We start from the raw sequence: 27,064 nt of genomic DNA, 5'->3' as shown, positions 1-27,064 counted from the left end.
CTTAACTCTGTGCTGCCCATGCCATCAGGAGTAATGCACAATTTACTTCCTCAGTATTGCCCATGAGAACAGGAGTAATGCACAGCATGTTTCTTCAATGCTACCTAACAGAAGTGCACAATATGTTCTTAGACTGTACAGTATAGTGTCAGTGAAGCCATGAGCACAGAGCATGGAGGAAGGGGAACCACATATAAAAATGGAGCAAAAGAGAATGCAAAATATCTGTCATAGTGGAATGAAATATCATTTTTCATAAATGTGAAAAAGTATTTCTTCAACTGGGAAAAACAGAGACACTTAGTAAAGTTACAGAGAGTAACATAAATAAAAGGATTCAGCCTCATGTACAGAAGGCAAGATGAAAAGCTGCAATGCAAAGCATACCTCTCAACTGCACAGATTTTTGCAGAATGTCCAGATTTTTGCCTCATATTTTTGGTCCATTCCTCATAAAAACTGTTTTTTTAGCAAATCACTGGGGTGATCTAAGGATTAAAGTCACCAAATAACTGCATTTGAGTTTTAGACTTCATATCCTCCAGAAAATGCATGCAAATGCAAATCCTGTTATCCTAGCAACTTTCTAAGTTTATACGAGCAATATTTAAAATATGTCCCTATTTTTGGGTCTTGGTCCCCCCATTATGTCAGGCTTTGTCCAGATTTTTTGTGCTAAGAGGTTGAAAGGTATGATGCAAAGCCAGAGTGGTTAACAGCTTATAATTCAGGGTAATAGTTCAAGGAGAGAAAAACAAAATAGAATGAGTCAAGCAGATACTGCTAATCAATAAGTGATATCCAGATTTGTAGGCCACATGTACACACCTTTTTGGTGGCCAGTTAAAGACAGAGAATGATTATAATGGAAGAATGCAGGTTATCTGTCCTAAAGCTGCAGTCTGTATAATCACAGAGAGCAGTTTAAGGCTTAGTATTGGAACTCCTGCACTCAAGTTCTGGCATAACACTTCAGCTCATCCTAACCTTTCTAAGCCTAACATGGGAAAAGCAACCAGTTCCTCTCAAACAATATATGACTGTAATTTGTTGGAATGCACTGTGATATACTGCCTTGCAAGTGGGAATGGCCAAAACGAGGAAAAGGCGGTATCTAATATGGAAATTATGCAAGACTCGTAGCATATTCAGTTATTTACCCTAGAAATATATTCATTGATGCTTTTGGGTTTAATATACGCAGAAAACAAGTGCAGGTAAGAATAAAAAAGTCTGAATTAAATTTGCGGGTCTACATCTCTTCAATATAGGACAGCAGCTTCAATATTCTAAAAAAGGATTGGTTTTCATGCCAAAAAACAGCCAAAGTATATGTGTATTTCATCTCTCTACAGAATGTTTGCACTAGATTAATCATTTCTAGAGCAGAATTTTAATGACTGTTTGTCATGTTTGCACTAAGGGCTGTTCCCTGCAAAGAATAGGAAGGATAAAAAGGTGAAACTGGTACTGACAGGTGTCAGGCAACATGGGTAGTTAACGGATACAAAAAGGCACAGTCAAAGCAAAACAATCACATGTGGTCTGATAACACTATACTCTGTGAAGAAAATCAGCTGTTAACAGATCACATTTTTAGCAAAATCATATACAAAGCTACAATTTAGACAAATATCCACATATGACAACATTTATTTATTTATTATTGCTTCAACACCATTAATATGCTCCCAGATAGCTGTATGCTACAGAAATATAACATACAGCGATATACCTAATTAGGCAAAAATATCTCTGTGGATGTAGGTTATTTTGCCAAAGGAAACTTGATTAACTATAGGTTACAACCAGACAAGATACAATATCAAAACTTTCATCTAATCAATCACTTAAAACACACTAAGATTTTTTTTTTTTTGGGGGGGGGTGGGTTGATCTCCTCCCCACTCTCTCTCTCTAAATCACAGTTGTATGTCATATAATAATGCGGCATCTTACAGGTGCTGTCTCGATTAACTGAATAGCATAGCATTTGGGCTTTCCCACCAGTTTTCATCAGCAGTACTTATAAAGACTTATGGTGGTCTCGATCCAACATGCCATGGAAATTCAGTGGCCACATGTGGCATTCATTTGTAAGTAGCATTGCTAACCCCCTTCACTTACTTCGTCTCATACTTCTCAACTGTCCCTAATTTTAGCATTGCTAACAACCCTCTTCACTTATTTCATCTCATATGTCTCAACTGTCCCTGATTTTTAGCATTGATAATGACCCTCTTTCACTTATTTCATCTCATATGTCTCAACTGTTCCTGATTTGTCCTCATTTTCCCTGTCTCTTGTATAATTTAGATTTTCTGGTAAACCACACAGAATTACAGTCAGACAATAACAGCACCAGACATTGAAGCTTTGTGCATCCTATTGTTCAGAAAATGTACGTTGATGTAAAATCTGTTATTCTAGTAACTTTTTAAAGAAGTAGTGTAATAAACTGTCTCAGCATTATTTTTGGATTTATACAGAATCCTTAAGCAAAAAGGTTGAGAGGTATGTTTCAGCCTCCTTTGGTCTTCGGAAGGATTTATGCTGGTTGTAATAATAATAATAATAATAATAATAATGTTTTTAAGAAATGAAAATGAATACCAGTTTAATGAAGCGTTATACTAATTTACAGAACACAGGAAAGGTGACTTTATTGTTAAAGTGACCACGTCTCAAAGCTCTACTAAGTACACACCAGCTGCCCTCACTTCTTCAGGGAGGGGCACTAGCAATTAAATCATAACATCTGGGTAGCTTCCTAACAAGTCCTGAAACCTAGTCTGGAAGGTGGCAATATGACACAACAATATGACACAACATTCCATATAAATGTCATCATAAAATATATTAGGATACTGAAAAAAATAAATATTATATCAAAATTTCTGCATTCATTTTTATGAGAATGTGACAAATGTTTTAAAACAATGACATGATTTTGTCAGTTGGTTCACAAGTTCTGGCACTAATGGCAGATGGCTGAACAGTGCAGTAACAAATATTTCACTCCATCCTTCTGAAGAATGCAATTAAAAAATTGGTCTCTTACAGAAAAAACATACATTTCAAAGGTGCCTCCAATTCATCTTAGCAAAAGAAAATCCAGTGATCCATCTATTCAAAATGTGTCAACTACTGACTGGCACGTAATATTTCCTGAATAAACCAAATGATAATGAATTCAGAAAAAAAACAAATAAAAACTAACACCTCAAACCCCACCCCCCATCATAACACCCTAGCTGTTTGAGCCTCTTGACCAAATACAAATCATGCTGTGCCTTACTGTAGTGGGTCAGGTGAAAACAGAAAATAAAACGATGGAGGCAGATATCATGCACATCTTTTGGAGTTGCAAGTGCGCTTATAGGCTTTGGTGTGCCCTCAGAGTCAAACTAGAAATAATGGGCTATGAAAATCTTGGCAATTTGCCCTTCTCCATATACCCCGGAGGAAGGGCGTTAAGAATATACACTTTCTTATAACTTCTTTTATGCTGATAAAATACTATATCACCTTAAATTGGAGGGACAGATCGACTCTTTCTTGGGAAGGTCTCCAAAAGATTGCTGGGAAGCATATTTCTGCCCACAAATATCTGTGGTATTCCATGAGGCTAAATCCTACACAGAGGGACACTTGGAGAATGGTGTATGAGTTTATACTAACATAAATACTCTGCATTTAAACCTTCTTGTTAGGGACCTCGCATAGATGGGTTTTGTATATAGTTAGTTCTTGTAGAGTGACTTCTATTTACATATTTTATAATGTATTATAGTTTTGTATGATTTGTTTTGTTATAACTAAAAGTCAATAAAAAGAAATTTAAAAAAAAAAGAAAATAAAATGTTTTGACAGAGCTACTGCTGATACAATTTATTACAAAAATGGATCGTCTTCCATAGCAGTCTCTCATCCTGGAATACAAAGCAAGATTATTTACATATCAAAGCCTGTAATTCAAAAGTCTTCACGAAGAAACAGCTACCAGAAAAGTGTTTCCCATGAGAAATAATAAATTAACTCTGCTGTATATAGTGTCATGCAGTTCTGCAACCTAAAGTCCAAGTCCAAGGAAAAGGTATGTCCACTTTTGGATATTAAGTGAAGAAATAGCTTTAGGAAGGCCTTAACTGAGGGCTGTGGTGGGCACGGTGGGGCAGATGATATACAAACAGAAGCTGTGCAAGCAAACATTTTGAATCAAAGATAACTGAAATAGTTTAACAATTTTGGTAACAGACAATGCAAAGTATCCAGACACTGATGTAATTCCATAATTCAATGAACAAATATCTTTCATTTTTCTATTGAATAATTTGCCCTACTAGAGATTTCAGTTTCCTTTAAGAGATTTAAACCTTGTAAAGTAAAACAAATGTTAATTGAAGTCCAAACTGCATATTCTAGGCTGAATGATTCAGATATTTGAGAAAGGGGAGCATTCATTTATTTACCAGGTAAGTGGGCATCACTGTCACCAAGGACGCATGCACATGTAATGGCCATCATGAAAGCAACATGGTTACATCTGCCATTTTGGCTCTATTAGGCTGGCCTTGTCCTATCTGCTTTGGACGGTAACTTGCAAATTGAATGAAAATGAGGGAATGCACACACTAAGCTCTAACTTGTCAGAGAAGACATTTATTTTTCAGATTATTTTGTGAGGCATGAAAGGAACAACAAGTATCAAACTTAATTGTTCTGACATGATAAACAGGTCCATTTCTGGGGTATCCTACACTTCTGCAATTTGCTTTGAAAGTGTACTGACTGAAAACTGTCCTTGGAAGTTATCAGGGTTTTGTTCACAGATTTTTTCTCCTTTAGGATGATGACAAGCAACATCTCCTGTTAAAATAATTTACCTTGCAATGTGCAATGCCAAGATGGTGACCTGCACTTCCTTAGTATAATCCAAATACTCCTATGTGTTAAACTGGACAGTGGAAGTAAAGTGATTTTTATGAATATTTTACTTTGTCATTTGAATCTCTTCTTAAGAATATAATCCCCCGAATCACCATCCAGAATGTTGTTGTAATTACTATGAACTGTAAAACTGGTCTTTAAGTCTTGTCTCTATCTTTTGGGGGGGGGGGTTAGAAACATAGTAGAAGAACAATGTTGATCTCTGAACAGAAGACAGCATTTTTAATGGCACCTAAACTTAATTAAGCTTTTATAATAGAGCTTTACCACAAAGTGTTTAGCAAAACAGATGAATTTTAAACAAATGTAAAAGATAAGAAAACAGCTAAAGCATAAACTAATAAATGTCAGTTTCCACTGTGATGCTTATAGCAACTGAAGTGATGGCATTTGTGCAGCCAGCTGGTCTTCATTTTTATGAGCTGCCCTGAACAGAGGAAAAAAATGTTTGCAAAAGTCATTCATCTCTGATTATAATTGTATTATTTTTTTTTATTAAATGAACACTAAGTAAAGTCTAGCATCATCCTTTTAAGGCAGCTTTCTAAATCATGTTAGCTATGTTTTTACTCTTGCCATGACAGGCTTTGATGAAACCTTAATTACATTTTATGCAGATATCAACATGTACTTTGTCCAGTAGGGTAGCTTGTTTCTCAGTTCTGTTAATGACACAGTTACTAAAATAGATATCAAATTATATTGAATCCACTTTAAAATAGAAACTTTGATGGAAAAAGCCTGTGAATTAATCATTCCAAAAACTCTTATGTGTTAGGATATAACACATATATACTTTTTTTTAGCCATCTATGTCTCATAATCTATAATTCTTATCAAACTTGTAAAGATACAAAATGGACAACTTTTCAAGTCATGCTAAATGCTGCCAGAAAAAACAATGCGAGATATGTCCTCTGAGACTTAACATAAATTGTATGTAACCAAAGTATAGTGTGTACATTGTATAAGTGAGTTTTATAATTTCTCTTTCCAACAGAACTGGCATTCCTGTATGTCCACTGAAAACATTATTTCATACAACCCAGTGTTTCCACAAAAGAAGAAACCTCCTAATCCAAATGCACAGGAGAACAATTCATTTAAATCCTATATAAATCTTCCCTGTCATTAGGATAACTGTAGTTGCAGGTTGAACCTTAGAGTGGTCCACTGGGATTAGTGTTCTGCCATGGTCAATAAACAAAGAAAACAAAATTTCTCCCATGAAACTTTTTCTTTTCTTGTAATATATAACAACCCCGAATTATCTTCCTTGCTGACATAAAAGAAAACAGTTACAGATAGAATTCACAGACCACTTATGCATTATGTAGAGTTACAGAAGTTGTTTTGAGTACTGTGTATAGGTATCCCAACTTCATGTCCCCTCACTAGACAACAGAGTAGCTCTGCTCTGGTCTTAAGCAATATGGAAGAATGTATAGCATCTACCACTGCATGCATACAGCCATCCAATTTAATATAGGGATGGAAACCATTAAATACATTTAAAAAAAAATTGTTCTTCCTGCATCTATGAAGGCTGTGATTGATCCATTACAAAAAAGAACAGAGGCTGGGTAAATACAGGGGTGAGGTTTTAGGGATCAAAAAATGATTGAAACCCAAAATGACTTTAAAATAATACTCTTCCTGAATGAACAGAATAACCGAACCACACAAATCTGCTGAAACCAAGCATGAACCCCCTCCAAATCAAACTACACTCCCTCAAAGCAGATTAACAAGCGAGCACCAGACTGCAGTGTAAATCATATGCCAAAACATGTGCGACGGTAATGTAATACCACTGTGTTAGACAGGGATCAATATATATGTTAACAAGGCACAAGCGTCAGCTTAATATTACAGATTTCACAACAGATGTATCACTATGATTACCTGTAAAAAGGTGAGGGCAGCCCTCTGTAGTAAACACTCAGCGTAGCAGACTTCTGCGTGAATCTCATCTTGAAGGTACAGAACAATGAAAAGAAAGAAAGAGGGAGTAGATAAGCAACAGAAGGCAACATTTTATAAAAGGCACATCATATTAACATTTCAAGCAAAGTACGTCAAAAATCATTTAAAGTTCTGCCTTTCTGTCACAGGCGTTTATGTGACATTCTACCTCCATGTTAACTAGACCCAAAACTTTCCCTAGTGAATTCAGATACACCTGTAGATGTTGCTTATAACAGCATGCTGCAAGCAATTCAGCAAAAATAAATAGCCATATAATATTTAATAAAATGGGCAAAGATTCAGACTACTAAGGCAATAAACAGTGTCATACCTCTCAACTGTCCAGATTTTTGCAGAATGTCCAGATTTTTGCCTTATATTTTTGATCTATTCCTCATAAAAGTTTTGGTTTTCTGGAAAATCACTGGGATGATCTGAGGATTGAAGTCACTAAATAATGACATATCTTTGAGTTTCAGACTTCATATCCTTAAGAAAATGTATGTTCAAACCCTGTTAATCTAGCAGCTTTCAAAGTTTATATAAGCAATATTTAAAATCTGACCCTATTTTGGGCTTTTGTCCCCCATTTTGTCAGGCATTGTCCAGATTTTTTTGCACTAAGAGGTTGAGAGGTGTAACAGACTGTACTCACTGGTATCCACATCTTGTGCCATGACCAACTGTAATCAATGGCATTCCCTGGCATCCACATGTAATGCAATGACAGACTGTAACCAACAGCATTCATTGGTTGTGATATAACTACAGGAGGTGACAGAAGCATCATTACATAAGCTACTTTTTAAACATTACATATGCCAACAATTGCTCCTTCCATTTGTTCAGGTGACTACCCCATTGTAAGTGCAACCCTCTCTCAGGACAGATGGCACTAGTGGAAGTGGGGTCTCACAAGACCAGCGCACATCAAACATGTCATATTCTTGGTTGTCATTTTTGGTCTCAGAAGTCAGTACACCAACAGGGCGTGCATATGCTCTCTAGCACCACTATGGAAAAGGACATTTGTATGACTCACTGCAAGAGATAATACAAATATGAACAGCAGATACTATTCCTGCATGACTATAAGCATTTTATCAACTACCTCAGTTTTTGGGTTCAGTGCCTGGAAGAGGTCAATGCTGCAAGACTGCAATGATTTCCATGACAGAGTTCTGCAAACAAAGTACAAAACACTAATAAGAAATGAAGCCAAAACAGCCCTGTGTGCTCCTCTACCAGCAAGGAAAACAGAGCGGTGCACAACCAAGTACATAAAATGGTTCCAGCCAACTGAGATGAACTTACAAGTATTTAAAATGCAACACCTTTCAAAACCACACCACTAACTATGTTGTTTTTTTTTTAAATAACAGATTTTTATCTCATACACGAAGAATGCAAGCTCTCTTAAAAAGATAGAGATCCAAGGAATGGTTTCCTCAGTGAAATTTATGAGAAAGACATATTTTCAAATGCAGCTGTCATTAATGCTATCTAAATGAGATTTTCCATCTGTATTATACAGTATCAATGGGTCTGTCATGCCATTAAATTCTGTTTATTTTTAAGAGTGCTAAAGCAACATATAAAGAGAGAACAGGGGAAGGAAAACTGCCAGTATTGAGGCCCTAGACTGAATACTACCATATCCTCCAGTCTGCCGGCAAGGGTTGAGAAAACAAATTGCCCTGTCTAATACAGATTACTCTACTAGTACAGAAATGTAGAATTTCACAACAGAATTTTAAATAAAGCAGTATAGCTTACCTTCTGTGAAGCTCTCTCCTGCTTTTGTCACGATGTTAGTTATGGAATCCACCACTGTTAACTTTTTGCGGTATCTAGTATAGAGAAATAAAACTTAGTTTTAGAAACAAGGTAAGCTGTTAAATGTAGCCTCACAAATGACTTTTTGTAAATGAAGTATAACCACAGCAAGTAAATTTGTCTGATGCTGGGCAAAAGTTAGTTTTAGAACCTATTTACAAAATGTCCGTCAAATTCACTGCCCTGTACACCTCTTATGTGCATACACTATATGCATTTGATTCACTTAATATCAGTTAATATTTTCAAAGAAGACTTGTCACATATAAAGAGATCAGAATAAAATGCAAATGGGCCAGCAAAATAAATAAGAAAAATAAAAACTTTGAGTCTTTTTTTAACTTGTAGGTGGTAGGGTCACAGTTTTCCCAGTTTTAGCTTTCCTTTTTTATACAAATAATAAAATGGCAGGATGAATGAAATGGAAATGTCACACATGAATGCTTGCTCCTCCTTATGCAAACAAATCACTGTGGTAAAAAACAATCAATGCCTTTCCCACCCTAACCGTAAATGACTACTAGTAGAAAAAAAAGCACAGTAGTGAAGCAGGTGCCCCATTAATGCGGGAACTAAAAGTTTACTCTTGTATAAAACTACCGGGGTGGGACATAGGCATGGGAATCTCAGTTCACAGAGTCTAAAATATATGTTACCAGGAATTCAAATATCCACAAATATACGGAAATAACAGATATCGACAGCAACCTGGCACTACTTTAGCAGTCTCTTCTGTCCAATTCCAGATTTAATGGAAACACTGAAGATGCAATTTTACAAATACCTTATAATCCTCCCGTACCCTCCTCGCTATAAATGTCTTACAGCTCACTGTTTTTTTAATTTTTTACTTAAATTTTGACTCCATTATTTCTTCAAAAAGTTTGTTTCCTGCAAGAATAGCATACTTTATGAAGAGAGTACTGCCTTATCCATACTGTGTGCCACATGGTGTTCTCTTATTCCTATAGACATTGTCTTTCAGAAGTGGCAAGTTCCTTCTGTGAGGCACCTGAATGATTCCAGTAAAGATGTCCCACTCCTTTCTTTTCTCAAGAGTATGCTAATTTAGCATTTTCACACTTTTATTGTATGCCTTCTTTTGTGGACTCTGTACCGTATCGGTTGTTCCTTTCGGTGTAGCAACCGTAATGTTTTGCAGGCCCAGTGGCTTGAGAACACTGCATTTTTTCCAAAAGAAAGAAGAGGAATATTTTCTTGAATGAGTGCTAAAACTGACCCTTGACAAGTAGGCCCTTACAGCGCATTTCCATGCAGAATCATGCCAGATGTAACAATGGGTATTAAAACCCATGGTACCATTCCAACTTTAAAACATAAAAGTAGCTGCCTTTCTTGCCAATGTAGGATAACGATTCCATAGCTCATGGACTAACCAAATAAGTAGTTCTTAGAAAAGTAGCAAGCTGACAGCCCAGTGCAATTTTCATGTGAATTCTCAAAACAATATGGTGCATTTCAGTCTCAGCGAGTTTTACAGACACAATCTTTAAAACTTATCAGTGAAGTGACTGAATGTGTGGTAGTAGTCAGTGCATACAATCATCCACAAACAATCTAGAACTTGCATGCACCAGTTGGGTGACAAGTAGCCACCTGACCAAGACACCAGGAAAAGTCCCCCTAATCTTTACTTTCTGGGGTTTATAGTTTACTGCTAAGTAGAGCTGAAAATACTTAATTGCCAAATGTAAAAGCTTAACTGTATTCTGAACTTTCTGATGCCCAAGATTTTATGTTGGTCTCAGTTTTCCTCAGATCACGTGCAAAGCATACAGAATGAATTTTCTGAAACTGAGGAAGTCTCAGATGAACCTAATACCCGTGAAATGTTTTGCAAGACTGTAGTACTTTGACCACTTTGTGAGCTTAATGTCAGAAGGTAATGCCTCCTTCAGCTGCTCTGGTTCATGTTATGGCCTGTGTTCCATGAACGGCTGAGTTACTGGCTCATCCAGAGTCATTAAATGAATGCAGTGTGCTGACAATGATGCATAGCCTGGGGCAGCTGAAAACTGTACTAGGCATCTGGTAAGATACTATAATTATATACTACTATGCCATAGTCTCAAATCTACAGCAACATTTTAACAGGTAGTGCAGAAGTAATAGTTGCAAAATTCAGCTGGTCTGGACTCTGGATATAACAGTTGAAGACAAACTGACTTTTGTAGCTATGGCTTCTAAACTGCCTATTAAGAAAAAATGTAGCCCAGATGTGTAGATATTTGAATGTATCTGCTGATGCTACAGGTATTTGCATTGCTTATGGTTGTCTGGTCATCAGTATGTGTGTCTGTCCATGGAATCCACTTCTACACTCAGACCTGTAGCTGATATCTTAAAACTCAGGGAAAATATCTACTGAAGCTTACAGTGTGGATGATGTTGGAGGTTAGATAGTCTGTCCATACTCAGTTCATTGAGTGTGACAAAAATAGCCTAAGGATTCTGATTCCAGCACCACTATAGTCAATGTTTGGGTGCAATGGAATCAGCAATATAGTGTTTGATTCTTACAACTGGGGCGACTGTGATTAATGGGCCTTTAATTACTGGCAAAGTCTGTAGTAGACATGGAGGGTGATCTATAACTAGCTAAGAAGTGATACACAAACTTCTTAAGGTCAATTTGCATTTCTAGAAGTTGAAGATTATAGCTATGAGGGATCAGGCAGGAAGTGGTATAATCCTTACCAAGTAGTGATGCACCTCTGTAGCTGCCAGGAGGTCTGAATGTGCTAAACCTAGGACCCAGGAATGGAGACAGTGTTATCAAACCTAGGACCCAGGAATGGAGACAGTGTTATCAAACCTAGGACCCAGGAATGGAGACAGTGTTATCAAACCTAGGACCCAGGAATGGAGACAGTGTTATCAAACCTAGGACCCAGGAATGGAGACAGTGTTATCAAACCTAGGACCCAGGAATGGAGACAGTGTTATCATTAACTGAAAATCACATCTCAGCATTAGTATCATTGCCATGGAAACACACATGACCATCACCCTTCCCTTATCCTTCCTGGAAAGGGTAGTGTCTGCACGCCTATCAAAAGCGTAACAATCACCTATTCATTTCCATGTTCTGACTGTCTTATTTGACCATAATGGCTTGACATCTCCATTCTTGTGACAAGTATGTGCACTGGTTGTAGGGCTCAAGGGTGAAGGTGTGTGTGCAGCAGTGTAGATTGAAGGCAGAGGTTTCTTAATTCTTTGTTTGGAAGGCTTATGCATTGTTTTCTTAGCAATGTCAACATAAGTAGGTGTGACAGCTTTTTAAGATTATATGTATGTACAACAGATATATGAACGTGTTCAAGTTGCAGGACTGCCTCAAGTCTGGGCATTTATTGTCTTGTTTAGACATCTGGCACTGCATAGAACCATCTTAATAGGTTCCAGATTAGACTTTAATAGGCTGTAATGTCCAAGAGACAGACTCTGTCTAAGAAAAGGCACAGTGGGACTGCAAAACTTTATTAACAATGGACCTTGGTAACAGAAAGACATTCTATCCCTGGCAAAACAGTAGGGCCTATCTGCCATGGCATCCCATTGTTGCCACATACTCCATCCCCCTGGAATGACACCAGCTATATACCCAATTACTGAATCTTAGAATCATTCTGGATTCATATGTGTCCACTAGGCTAATAACCACTGGGGCCTTTATAAGCCTAGCCATGCATTTTTTTCCCATAAGTGTTTGTGCCTCAGAGATTATTCTAAATGGTATAAGTTAGCTCAGACATAATTTAATGGCCACCTCTGTCCATCAGAGACATAAATGCCAGACCCGGGGTGAATTTTCATTTTCATATCCACTGGTCCTGGTTACACTTGAACAGGGTTAGGGAAGGGCTCTCTTCACACAGATGGGAAGTCTATTCCAGAGAACGGGAATTCTCTGAGATGCATACTTGACCCTCCAATATGTCCTATTTATGTCATAAGCAAAGTCTAAGCCCTTGGATCTCATAGTTCTGAAGCTGTCCATTCTGCAGATGTGCAAAAAAGTCCATCAATGGTGGATCCAAGGATGCCAAATATGCCAGGCATAGATCACCTCTCAGCAGCCTTTAAGAAACAAGAGCACAGAGCTAAGGCTTTGAGACAATCTGTATAGGACACTATTTATGAAACAAGAGCACAGAGCTAAGGCTTTGCGACAATCTGTGTAGGACACTATTTATGAAACAAGAGCACAGAGCTAAGGCTTTGCGACAATCTGTGTAGGACACTATTTATGAAACAAGAGCACAGAGCTAAGGCTTTGCGACAATCTGTGTAGGACACTATTTATGAAACAAGAGCACAGAGCTAAGGCTTTGCGACAATCTGTATAGGACACTATTTAAGAAACAAGAGCACAGAGCTAAGGCTTTGCGACAATCTGTATAGGACACTATTTAAGAAACAAGAGCACAGAGTTAAGGCTTTGAGACAATCTGTATAGGACACTATTTAAGAAACAAGAGCACAGAGCTAAGGCTTTGCGACAATCTGTATAGGACACTATTTAAGAAACAAGAGCACAGAGCTAAGGCTTTGAGACAATCTGTATAGGACACTATTTATGAAACAAGAGCACAGAGCTAAGGCTTTGCGACAATCTGTGTAGGACACTATTTATGAAACAAGAGCACAGAGCTAAGGCTTTGCGACAATCTGTGTAGGACACTATTTATGAAACAAGAGCACAGAGCTAAGGCTTTGCGACAATCTGTGTAGGACACTATTTATGAAACAAGAGCACAGAGCTAAGGCTTTGCGACAATCTGTATAGGACACTATTTAAGAAACAAGAGCACAGAGCTAAGGCTTTGCGACAATCTGTATAGGACACTATTTAAGAAACAAGAGCACAGAGTTAAGGCTTTGAGACAATCTGTATAGGACACTATTTAAGAAACAAGAGCACAGAGCTAAGGCTTTGTTACAATCTGTATAGGACACTATTTAAGAAACAAGAGCACAGAGCTAAGGCTTTGAGACAATCTGTATAGGACACTATTTATGAAACAAGAGCACAGAGCTAAGGCTTTGAGACAATCTGTGTAGGACACTATTTATGAAACAAGAGCACAGAGCTAAGGCTTTGCGACAATCTGTGTAGGACACTATTTATGAAACAAGAGCACAGAGCTAAGGCTTTGCGACAATCTGTATAGGACACTATTTAAGAAACAAGAGCACAGAGCTAAGGCTTTGCGACAATCTGTATAGGACACTATTTAAGAAACAAGAGCACAGAGCTAAGGCTTTGCGACAATCTGTATAGGACACTATTTAAGAAACAAGAGCACAGAGCTAAGGCTTTGCGACAATCTGTATAGGACACTATTTAAGAAACAAGAGCACAGAGCTAAGGCTTTGCAACAATCTGTATAGGACACTATTTAAGAAACAAGAGCACAGAGCTAAGGCTTTGCGACAATCTGTATAGGACACTATTTAAGAAACAAGAGCACAGAGCTAAGGCTTTGCGACAATCTGTATAGGACACTATTTAAGAAACAAGAGCACAGAGCTAAGGCTTTGAGACAATCTGTATAGGACACTATTTAAGAAACAAGAGCACAGAGCTAAGGCTTTGAGACAATCTGTATAGGACACTATTTAAAAAACAAGAGCACAGAGCTAAGGCTTTGAGACAATCTGTATAGGACACTATTTATGAAACAAGAGCACAGAGCTAAGGCTTTGAGACAATCTGTGTAGGACACTATTTATGAAACAAGAGCACAGAGCTAAGGCTTTGAGACAATCTGTATAGGACACTATTTATGAAACAAGAGCACAGAGCTAAGGCTTTGAGACAATCTGTATAGGACACTATTTATGAAACAAGAGCACAGAGCTAAGGCTTTGAGACAATCTGTATAGGACACTATTTACGAAACAAGAGCACAGAGCTAAGGCTTTGAGACAATCTGTATAGGACACTATTTATGCCCAGTATTCTTTTTGTGGGGAATCTCTATGGAAGTTCTAGTTGTTGCACTTGCCTGGTCAGGTACATACTGAAGGGGATGTTATACTCGAGGTTTCTGATGAGGGCAGAATGCACTGGTAGAATGAGCTCCTTGAACCCAGATGCCAAGCCTTCATTTATAAGTTGAGTGATACAGGATGACTTTCTTACTACTTCAGACATGTTGGTCAAATGCCAGGTAACTAGCTACATACATCCCTAAACCCCTGACTACTGGATGATGGCAGAATATCACTCAAGTCTACAGTCACCAATACGGGAGAGAGCTGCAACATCCCCACCACTACCAACCCTGGGTCATGTCCTCACTGGTGAGGTCAGACCACAATGCTAAATCCTTCAAAATAAAATTCAACCTGGTAACCCCTGCACACCTTGTAACATTTTGGAAATATTCCAAGACAAACTACATCCTATTTAGTGACAGTTTGTCAAAATTCAGTACTCTTTCTAACACTGCATTCACAGCAACTTATGCAGACTTATTCAGAGAGACTCCATACAACCATGTAAATGGTTGCATAGAGGCTGCTGTACCTACTAGAAATAAGCCCAAAACTAACTCTAAAAACAAAACACACTGGTGGAATCCTGATCTTAATAGGGTATATAACAAAAGGAAACAATCATGGCTAAAATCAGGAAGAGCAATTCCCATTTTGATAAAAGCCCTCCAATTAAACTAGACAGGAATCTAAGAGAACTAATTAAGTCCAACAAGGCCAGTTATGAGGACAACATAGCCTCACAAGCTAAAGACAACCACAAAGCCTCTTACAGCTATATCTGTTACTTCAAAGGTAGTGCGCAGCAGTGCCGAACTTGTTGTTATAGGTGACACCTTCACTGATCAATGAGACAAAGCAAATCTGCAGGCTGACAAATTCAGCTGAAACGTCACCCCAACTCGGTTCATGTATCCGCCCATGAAAACTCAACTGGCATACCCCTCCCAACTATTACATGGAACAGGTCCTGGTGGCGCTCACTAAGGCCAAAAATATAACCTCATAGGGCCCTAACAATATCTCAGGATGCCTCCTAAAAAGTTTGAAACATGACCAATCTAGATCACTTGAATCACTTTTCATCTATAGCCTCAAAACAGGTTTTGCACCACATGAATGGATGACTGCAGTGATTATCCCACCTCACAAGGGTAGACCATCAAATAATCCCAGAAACAAGAGACCCACTAGTCTGATTAGTCTAATATGCAAAGCCACGGAATAAATTAGTATGGAAATTATCAGTGAAGACAGAACAGCCTTCAGACCCTTGACCCAACCCAGTTTGGGCTTTGACAGGGGAAGCTCACCCCTATTAAACAGGTGGAATTCTTTGCAAAGGTCACCAAGGAAATGGATGAGAAGAAAACAGTGCATACAGCCTAGCTGGACTGGGCTAAGGCATTCAATACAATATCCCACTCAGATATAGTTGACAAGCTCATTGAGCTGGACATAAACCCCTGCATAACTCACTGGACTGCCAAGAGGCTCATAAACATGATCCAGGAAGTCAGGATTGGCGAGACCACCTCGACTAAGAGAATGATCATCAGCAGAGTACCACAGGGCTCCATGCTGGGCCCATACCTATTTGGCATCTGCTTCTCGGAGGTCAAGGCTAACATCAAGGACCTTTAGCTGATTCGCAGATGATTACAAACTGGAAGCTATCATAGATTCCCCCCATGATACAAACATTTTTCAAGAAGGTCCAACACAGACAAATTACTGCAGCCAAAATCACGCATTTAAACTCAATGTAAAAAAATACATTATAGTGCCTTTTGAGAAAATGGTCACCCGGGGTAATTACTCCTTCGATAAGAGATGACCCAATAGTCACGGATCTGAGAACATATGTATACAGTAATCTGGCATTTGTCCAACACTTGGCCAAGACAGAAAGAAAATCATTCTAGGTCACCTAACCTATTAGTAAGGGCATGGCATCTGGGTACAAGGAAGTCATCTTGGCATACAAGGCATCTTCATATCCAACTCTTTTGGACCTTTTTTAAGTCCACAAAATGAACAGCATCAGAATGACTAGATCCAAGGATTTAAATTTTGCTTATGGCATAAATAGGATATATTGGTGAGACAGATATGTGTATCAGAGGATCCCCATGCTCTGGAAGAGACTCCCCATCTATTTGAAGCACAGTCCATCCCTAATCTTATTTAAGTGTAACGTTGTCCAAAGGATGGTAAATCAGAAATTTACTCAGGGTCTGAGCCCCATGTCTCTGATAGAGGCAGATAGTATCTATTCCCAAACATGCTCCCCACATAACGTTTAAAAACTTTCTAGCTAACAGCCCCCAACCTAATAAACACATACATGATACAAAGGGACATAACTGAGCTGGGATGTATGCCTAGTCTTATATAAAGGCTTTGGTGGTCAATAGCCTAGTATACACCTATGAATAAGGTCAAACATATCATTCTGCACGTCCTTCTGGATAGAGCTCCTAATATCATTCACCACCATATAAGCTATTACCAGGTCACAAACAAATCTGTCTGGATGCCGAGAGCTAAGAACTTTCATTGCATACTAGATCCTTAACATGGAAAGACGTCTGATCATCATCCTATTATTATCCACCCTGGTAAGAGCAGTGTCTGTATGCCTAACAACAGAGCCATCAATTGCCAAGACATTCCATGAGTGAATGCAGCGTCACTGAGCCATAAAGGTCGTGACTCAGAGTCACGTGGACTTGTTTTAGTGGTACAGGGTGATGAATAAAACATTACTTGTTCCTTCTATGGGATACCACGAGCTTGTAGAAAGAATAACAATGATACAGCAAACTAACACGCACTGCTACAGTTTGTCGTGAGCCACCAAATATGAGCAAAAATTTCACTTGAACAATCTAGGTCAAGCTAATAAAAATGAGCAATCAATGTTTGATGACATGATGAAGAACCAATAACACAACATCTGACAAATAACTCCAGTCTGGGACAATTCCAGAAGATGCAACACCAAATGCTAACTCTCCAAAACACCTAAAACAGTCAAGTGATATCTAGGGCAACATTTCTGCCAAGCAAACTAGCATATCATGTAAAAGTACTAAAGTACACAATGTCAGCCATAAAAAATGATAAAGAAATGTTTTGGTTGATCAACAAGATGTTCCCAATATCAAGTCCTGCAGTTCAAGGATACAGAATGTTCTCCCATCAGACCAAGGCAGGTACCATTGGGTTAGGCATTACATACATTATAACCCATAAATGCAACTCTCCTACCCTAACTGCTACCTACAGTTAATCAATCTGAGGAAAGTAGATGTTGCTTTGTGGATCTCGTTTCCTGAGCAAATAATCCCTGACTTTCATCATTTGGTATATATTTATTTACATTTGTTAACCGAGTAAGTGAACTGCTCCAAGGGCACTTTCCAGTCACAAACCGGGTCAAAATGGAAAATTATCAATTCATAGCCAACAACAAACTATAGAAGTAATACCAAAATTTTACACAGAGATACAAAGCACTTTTAGACAATAAAGTTCTAAAATGTACTCATTACTGGAAGGCATTCCTCTCAACTATACAGATGTTCACAGAATGTCTAGATTATTGCCTCATATTTTTGGTGTGTTCCTCCTAAAATCTGTACATTTCTGGCAAATAGCTGAGGAATGAAGTCATTAAATAATGACAAACATTTGAGTTTTTAAGACTCCACATCCTTCAGAAAATTCATGCTAATGTAAAACCTATTATTCTCTCAACTTTCTAAGTTTGTAAGAGAAATTGGGGTTGGGAGGTTGGTGTAATGGTTAAGGTGTTTACCTTACAGACACATGGTGCAGGGTTTGATTCTTACATTGGATAATTGGCTAGGCTTAAAATGGCCGACAAAGGCAGTTCGCCTAGTACTAGTCTATCAACCTATGAACCAATATTTAAAATCTGTCCCCCTTCATTTTAGGCTTTGTCCAGATTTTTTGCTCTAAAAAGTTGAAAGGTATTCTGGAAGGACAGGTAGATTATGTAGTCATTAGAGGTACTAGTAAGTCGCAGCTGGTAGGATTATTACTGCACACGAAAAGACTTAAGTCATCAGAATTCACCAAGCTTTCCTCAAATCCTGGAAATGCCATGCTTGCCTTGTACTGACATTTAACACTTGATCCCAGCATCCAAAACCTTTTGTCACAAACCTTGAAAGGCAGGGCAAGGGCTTAACAAGGAAGCCCATTCTATTTTACTGTTGTTGCATCTTTCGGCTTTTCCCCGGTTAGGGGTCGCCACAGCAGAACTCCGGTCCGCTAATAATTGGCAGTAGATTTTTACGTACCGAGTTGCCAGCCCTGATGCACAACCTTCAACGAAGGTACGCCCATTCACACATGTCTCCACACAGAAGACGCTTTAGCTGAGAATCGAACAGGACAACGTCTTACTGTGAGACGACAATGCTACCGTGGTAGTCCATCTAAAAAGCTGGGTTTAAATTATCACAAATTGCTTTGGTGAGCAGGAGTGATATCTTCTTGTCCACTAAGATTAATCAACTTCAGCCAAACTCTTAGTGTTTTACTCCCTCCCAACTCCACTTCATTCCATGCCACCTTATAACTGAGAGGCAATTCACTACAACCCCAGAGAAAAATGGATTTGACATGAGCTTTGGAACCGAACTGGGAACAAACCTTTGTGGTTCGAGCATGAAACACCTGAAGGAACTAAAGACTATAGGGATATTCAGCTGGATGCAGCATCATCAGCTGAACACTGAAATGTTTACAGTCATGACCAGAACCAAATGTGAAGTATATTACCCTTACTTAACAGAAATGAGTATTGTGCTGTGTAAAACAAGACTCTGTTTTTGATGCTGAAGACTTTTAAACAGAGGTTTGGTCAGGCTTCAGCAAAGGATTATGAGGCAGTTACATCATATTATTTTAGTTAAGACTGGACAAAATTACAGTTTTCTGAGTCGCTAAACTGAAGGGTCTTCAATATGGTGAAGTGGTCCATGGGTGTAAACAGAGTAGTTGTGAAATGTAACCTGTGTATGAAACCATAGCATAAGAGGGGTGACTGGGACAAAACATGGGGTTTGCACTATATGGAAAGGCATGCATATGAAATGTGAGCTAGATGCACAGATGTCAACAAAGAACAGTGATACCAAAGAGAGCATGAAAAGAAACCTTAGGAGGTGACTTGATAAAAAGGAAAGAGCGATACAGAAAAGACAGGAGGAATGCACTGAGCATGCTTGTAGGGGTGGAGAAAGAGACAAGCTTCCAAAAGGTGAGGTTAAAGTAAAAGATAATGAAGAAGGAAACTAAGTAAAAATGAAGAGTACATGCTATTAGAAAGTAGAGCCAATGACAAAATCCAAAAGCCAAAAAGCACCAAAAAATGATAAGCAGTCTGAAGACTGGGAATATGGAAGCATAAAGAACAGGAGAAATTCAAAAGGGCAAAATATTATGAAAAGCATGTAACTTGGTCTAAAACAATAAATGAAATAATAGCTTTAAACAGTCACAATTTACAAGTCAGTTCAAAGGAGATGGCTGGTTGAACAGCTTATGAAGCTGGGCAAGGAGTATTTTTTTTTAACAGGCTGTTATTTAAAACTTTGAACAAAAGTCAAACATGTAAAATGACTCAGCAGCTTTTATGATTAATCCAACCTCCCAGATATAAGGAACAGCAGAAAAAGAAATGAGTATACCTGAATAGTTTACAGACTTTACCTGAATAGTTTACAGACTTTACCTGAATAGTTTACAGACTTCAGGATACACAAGCCTAGAAAAAAATGGTAGTGGAACGCTAAGAACCAGAAGTGTATGGTTACTACATTCTCATAGCTTATACAATTCTGAAACATAAAGACGTTGTCCCGTTTGATTCTCAGCTAGAGTGTCTACTGTGGAGACATGCGTGAATGGGCGTACCTTGGTTGAAGGTTGTGCGTTAGGGCCGGCAACTCAGCACGTAAAAATCAACTGCAATCATTAGCGGACCGGAGTTCCACTGTGGCGACACCTAACCGGGAAAAGCCGAAAGACACAACAACAAACTAACTAGATGTAACTACTGAATATCCATGCTAGTGCCTCCTTCATATTTTAAGAACTTCATAGATAAGTAAAAATTGTCAAAAAGGAAAGTATGTCATACAGAGGCATACATTAAGAAAAATTAAAAAGTTACATTTTAAACTCTACAGAATTTGTAAAGCAACAAACAATTAGTTTCCCCTGTAAGAATTTATTGTCATTTTGTACCAACAGTCTAGACAGGCTTCCAAGACCTTGCTAAAACCACAGCATATTCTTGCACTTTCCTAGTAGAAAGGTTTCACCGGTATAATACGGTCCTTTAGGTGAGAAGGGGGACATCTTGTGCAAGCACACTGTTTAGGGTGGAAAGAGGCAAATCCAAGGATTTTGAAGAAATTCTGTCCTTGGTTACAACTGACAAGGCTTCCTACTAGTCTTTGTTCACAACAGGGACAGGTTCAGTTTCTCTGGTACCTATTGCCACAGGTGCATCGGGTGTCTCCAGAAGTGAACATGTAGATACCACAGTGCCACTCACAATAGCATCCGTCTCTTGTTTGGGTTCACAGTCTGATTCAGCTTCTGTAAATTGTGTTATGATTAACTCAACATGCCTCCTTAAAGATGAACTCTAACTGATGACTCCACAAGTCCTGAACAACTGTCAATTATTCCTAGGATCAATTTAGAACTTCATCTCCAGGTGCAAAGCTTCTCAAATGTGTGTGTCTACTGAAAGTCTGCTTCTGAGCCCAGTATTTCTCTGCGTTCTTACTTTCAAATCTACCAGAAGTACCTCAAACATGGATCTAAGTCTTCATGACAAAATACATGCTCGAGACAAACTGATCACCCACTGAGGAGTAACTCATTTACTGCCATAACCATGACAGTCTTGTCTGCACAGTCACACCTTTCATTTTCTTCACCTCTTCCTTTAAAGCCTCCACACCTGTCTATGCCAAGCTATCAGATGAAACATGAAACAGTTAAATGCATACCTCCCTAGTGTACTTCATTATGAAGAATGTTTCTCATTTTGGCTATTAAAAAGTCCACATTTCTTGCAGTTCCACGTTGAAAGGGTTTGTCACACATTCACAGTATTTTTTTCTCTGATATCAATTTAAGTAGTACTGAATTATATTAATTTGTCAAAAGAACTTTTTATAAATATAAAGTAGAATAGTTTAACCATGCTGTAAGCATCCCAGTTACAGCTCCTTGAAACTGGTTAGAAAGTGTTCCACATGTTGCCTAATAGTTACACATTATGACAGCTAGTGTTCCTCATTGTGGCGATGGAAAGTTGAGAGCTACGGCTAAATATCAACTTTTGTATCACTAAATGTTGTGTGCAAATTGCACACTAGTAAAAGATGGCCTACCATCACCTTATCTAGAACACTATATTAGCAAAAATAAGCATAAAAGTATGTGCATTGTAGCCTTATCTATACCCCAAGGTAACAATATCCAAACAGCACAAGACTTTCTCTGCTGGACAAATTGCAATATCTCCCTTGAAACCATTATTCTGGGTGATCTAAACATTGAATGGCAAGTTATTGATTCAGACGTTCCTACAGACTCTATAAATCTTTACAGTTTTACTCCTCTACTCACTTCTCCCACTAGACCCACTAGACTCAATACAAATAGTAACAGACATTAACTAGACAGCAAACTCTCCTCTCAGCTAAACCAAATAAGCACCTCGCGTTGCCTCCATGACATTCTTAGAGATCACCTTCCAACTTTTATAGTACAACACAGAAAAATGCAAACAAAACAATCCTGAACAACTGAGTACACAATCTTACTTCATTTAATAAGGACACTTTTATCTGTCACCTATCATTCATCAGTTGGACCAAACTTCAGACCTTGCCTCTAGATGAAGCAGTCACTTCCTTCAATAAAACCTTTCTAAGCATTCTCCACAATGGTACTCCCATTCATAGAAAAATAATTAAATCCAGCTATGCACCCTGGTTAACTAAACAAACCAAAAAACAAGATAAAGCCTGGAAAGAATGGCAATGTAATAAAACAGAAACCAGCTTACAGATTTTAAACAGTTTAGAAAGAGTGCTAAAAACAAGTTAAATCAGACAAACAATCCTATTATACCAGTCTTCAGCATAAATATTAAAACAATCCCAAACTGTTCTGGGCAGCCCCCAGAGCGTTTGATAGATTAAGGTTTCAATGGATAGGGTTCAACAAAAAGGTATTTGATGATTAGGTTTTTCAATAAAGTGATACAGACTCCCAGACAACATTTGCCAAAAGAGACAAAATTATTCTTCATGTACTCCTTGAGGCCCAAGTTGGCACAAAAGCTTAAAACTCCACTCACAAGGAAATAACATTTGGCCTTAGACTGAGCATTGGGCAGAAGGGGTAAAAGTAAAAGAACCAACAGGGACTACTATCCCCCCTTTCATATGATCTCTAGTCAGAGAATGGCCAGGGTTATCACACAACTGTAGCTATGTGTGGGTCTGTGGGGAGAAAAATCAGTAACAGGAGACATTAACTCACAATGCAGGGGGGAAAAAAGAATCAGCAGTGGGTGTGTTGCAATGTTGAAAATCAGAAATGAAAGCATGGACAGTAGAGTAATGTGTTGAAAAAGGTGCTTGTAGTTCGGAAACTGAAAGACACAGTTCCCCTATGCAAGTTTGAATCCCTCTTCAACAAAGCGAGATTTGTCACTCACAACAGTAGGTTACTGCAAATCTGGAATTGCAATACAGAGAAAAAAAATGAAGGCATGAATCCCATCCCTGATTCTAACACACACAATGCCCAGCTGTACGCTTGAGGTGCATGTACATGAGACATGCCAATGACAGATGAGAACAATGAACCATGGGAAAGCCACGCCTTACCAGAAAAGTCATGAAGACATCTGAAGAAAAATTCATGGAGATGAAAGGCCAAGAAGGGCGGGGCTATAACATCAGTGATGGACTAGCAGAGCTGAGTGTTCAAGAGACCATCAGGGAAGTGTACGATACCATCTATAACAAGAAAACAGGGAATAGAGAGTAAAGGTCAGACTGAAACAACAGCCACCAATACCAGTGCTGTATAAGAAACAAAAATTCAGTAGGGGGCAGACAGTTATCTTCCTGTCTGTAGAAAGTGAGGGATTGAGGAAACAGGATGCTTATCATCAAGACCCACACATCGTGGAAAAGTGGCCATCTTCAAGTGCTGGCTTTGGGGGGGGGGGGTCATTAAAATTGTGCATCTTTCTAAAGATGGAAGATCTGTTGATGGTTCTTCAAGTAATGACAGCCAAGTGCTGTCAAATCAGTGATATCTTAACATGAGGTTGAATTGCACTATCTACCTACCTTCCAACAAGTAATACACAGGAAGGAAAGCAAAGAGATGTGCAGAAACCTACCTTCCAACAAGTAATACACAGGAAGGAAAGCAAAGAGATGTGCAGAAAGAAGCCGTCCACCTGTACACTTAGCATCCATAATAGTGTGGATTAGGAACCCAAAAGGAGAGCATACAGAGCCACAGATGAACATAAAACCAAGAAATCCACAAATAACAGAAATAAGTAAATAATGAAGTATGTTATTTCTGTCCATGTGGATTTGCAGTTCAGTGTCTGTGTTGGGTACACACAATCATGATTCTCAAGTGCAGATACAGTGTTTTTTTTTTTTTTTTAAAGCATTCAGATGGGATGCAGGACAAACTGTTCTCTGCAATGCGTTTCTGCATGATTGCATGACTCTGGAGTCAGTATAAGGAAGAAAAGGAGGTATGGGGATGAAACCCCCACATGGTGATTGTGAACCCTTACAAAAATATTTTTTTCCGTGCCTTGCGACAACACTATTTTTCTGATGATATCTAGTTTTTGTGTTCATTTGTGGTTTCTCTGCATGGAATTTCTTCCTTATTATATAAATCCTCCTGTTAGTATGTTCCTCCAAACTATGGAAGAAAATTTGAATGATTTGTAAACTAGCATCTGTTGGATGCTGCACAGGAAGCTCCAAGTCTGTTCACACACAAGCAAGCAAGTATAAACAATCCCTATGCTCTCTGGGAGCAAAGAGAATAGTTATTATGCCTCACCTCTGTGTGTACTGATGTAATATACAACTCAAAGCTCCTGTGATGCATTGTGTAAGGAGGTCTTAGGATGAGCAGAACATTTTTAGAGGGATGCAATGAACCTATGTAAAGCAGCAATCTACACAAGCAGAAGTCTAAGGATGCATATTTAATTTGTGCCAAGGATTATGGAGGTAGCTGCAGCAATTTGCACTCAGGCTCAGATATGCTATGCATCATTAATGCTATATAGAGATATTCCTTGTTCTGAAGGAGGTATGAACCTCCTCAAAACTGATTACATGCATAGACCTACAATCACAGGACTTCATACATATCTGCTGTCATCACCAGATCCCAACATACTGAAAGTTTTAAAACATGAGCAGAGCAAGTTTAAGATGTCTTCCCTACTTAGTTTAGAGAAGCACATCAGTGTCAAGTGGGAATGGAAATCAAACCAGAAGTAGAAAAAAATCAAGCAGCAAATGAACATGCCAAAATACAAAAGAAAGAATATAAGGAGAAGGTTCAGATGAGAAGGCAAGAATTGTGGAAAAGGCATAAATATAGCTGTAAGTACACAAAACTCCTGGAACATCCTCATGTCTATTAGAACCTGAAGTGGGAACAGTTAAGGAGAGGTGAAGTTAAACCAAAAGATGAAAGGTAAATATTGGTGGCCTAGGATAGCAGACTACATGCACATTGGTTTACAAAATCCATTGAACATGTGGGAGGAACAGAACAGGAAACAGTTGCACATTTTGTTGCTGGCTGTGATACACTAATGGTAGAGGGACTGTATATTGAAAGGTATAATAATGTGGCAAGGCTGTTGCACAGGGGATTGTGCTAACATTGCAATGCTAAAGTAGCTAAGAAGCACTGGAAACAAGAGCCACAAAGCATTACAGAGAATGTTGAAGTTTATATTACATGAGATCGCCCATTACCAACAGTGCAAAAAATAGATGCAAGAAAACCAGATATAGTACTCCATGAAAAGAAGACAAATGTAGTGCTGATCACTGAAATTGTTACACCCAGTGATTACAACGTCTTATGTACAGAGATCGATACAAAGTCATACAATACCAGGACCTGCAGGTAAAAATGAGGGCACTGTGGAAGAAAGATACCCAGACAGCATCAGCAGTAGTAGGAATAATGCATCTCATAAAACAGAAACTAGAACTGTATTTAGATATGTTACTGATACATGTAACTCCATATGTGTTGCAGGAGGAGTCAATTCTGGGCACACTGTGGCTGCGCTAAAAGACACTTTTGGTTAATATCAAAGACTGAAACAATAATAACTTCACAAGCTTTAATCATACTTTGACGTAGGAATGGGATCCATTCTTGTCATGGTATTAGAAACCCAAAAGACTCAGAGAAATTAAATAGGTGAAGCACTTCAAGTTTCTTATATTCCTCCAACCATCTGAGTATGCAGCAAAAAAACAAAACTGCCCAATGATTTGGTGCTACTATTCATATCCATTTGGCTCCATAAATAAAGAAACTCAAATAAAGTAACAGGCTGTCAAAGAAGAAGAGGTTTCCACCCACATATTAACTAGATGCATGGTCCATTTACATGGTCATTACCTACAACCTACAACAACAACCAAGTGGAAAATCAGACGGGTCTTTCTAAGCTCATCCAGGAAAATCAATTTGTTGCCAGCTATTGATGTAACCCTTTTATCTGACTGATACTGGAGGAAAACAATAACTTCATGTAACTCATGAACTCCTTGGTCCAATTAAACTCGGCAAGACCACTGTAGGTATTGGCAAGGGGTCTGCTTATGTAACAATTATAATAGCAATGATGGTGTGGAAAAATTGCTGGCACCTTTGAAATAATTTCATGTCTCCACATTAGGAAATTATTTAAATTTTGTATAATTCTCAAGATGGAATATCTGTTGATAATTCCTCTAGTAATCCTGAAGACAAATAAATTAGTGGATTTGCTTTCAGAAGCTGTAGACCATATGCAAGTGTCGCTATACCCTAATAGCCTGAAATGAAAATTATTCTCAACTTTACTACAGTCAAGGGACTTATTGTATAGTTACACACATTGTACACATGGATTAAACATTCTTGAATATCT

The 27,064-nt window shown here is 38.4% G+C and overlaps 1 protein-coding gene across 2 annotated transcripts in view; it reads right to left on the bottom strand.

Moving 5' to 3' along the window:
• The window catches only part of LOC122812266 (tetratricopeptide repeat protein 39A-like), an 825,358-nt gene that overhangs the window by 378,954 nt on the left and 419,340 nt on the right, over positions 1 to 27,064 (bottom strand). For both annotated transcript variants that reach the window (XM_044084661.1, XM_044084663.1), the window contains exons 4-5: positions 8,695 to 8,768; positions 6,856 to 6,923 (exon numbers count right to left, since the gene is read on the bottom strand). In XM_044084661.1, the coding sequence (XP_043940596.1) occupies positions 6,856 to 6,923; positions 8,695 to 8,768 (142 nt within the window). The remainder of the gene's footprint in view (positions 1 to 6,855; positions 6,924 to 8,694; positions 8,769 to 27,064) is intronic.

Source organism: Protopterus annectens, chromosome 9.part0 (genome assembly GCF_019279795.1).
Source record: "Protopterus annectens isolate FY-2018-M chromosome 9.part0, PAN1.0, whole genome shotgun sequence".
Lineage (NCBI taxonomy): Eukaryota > Metazoa > Chordata > Ceratodontiformes > Protopteridae > Protopterus > Protopterus annectens.
The sequence above is the reverse complement of the archived record's forward strand: the minus strand, read 5'-3'. Positions and strand labels throughout refer to the sequence as shown.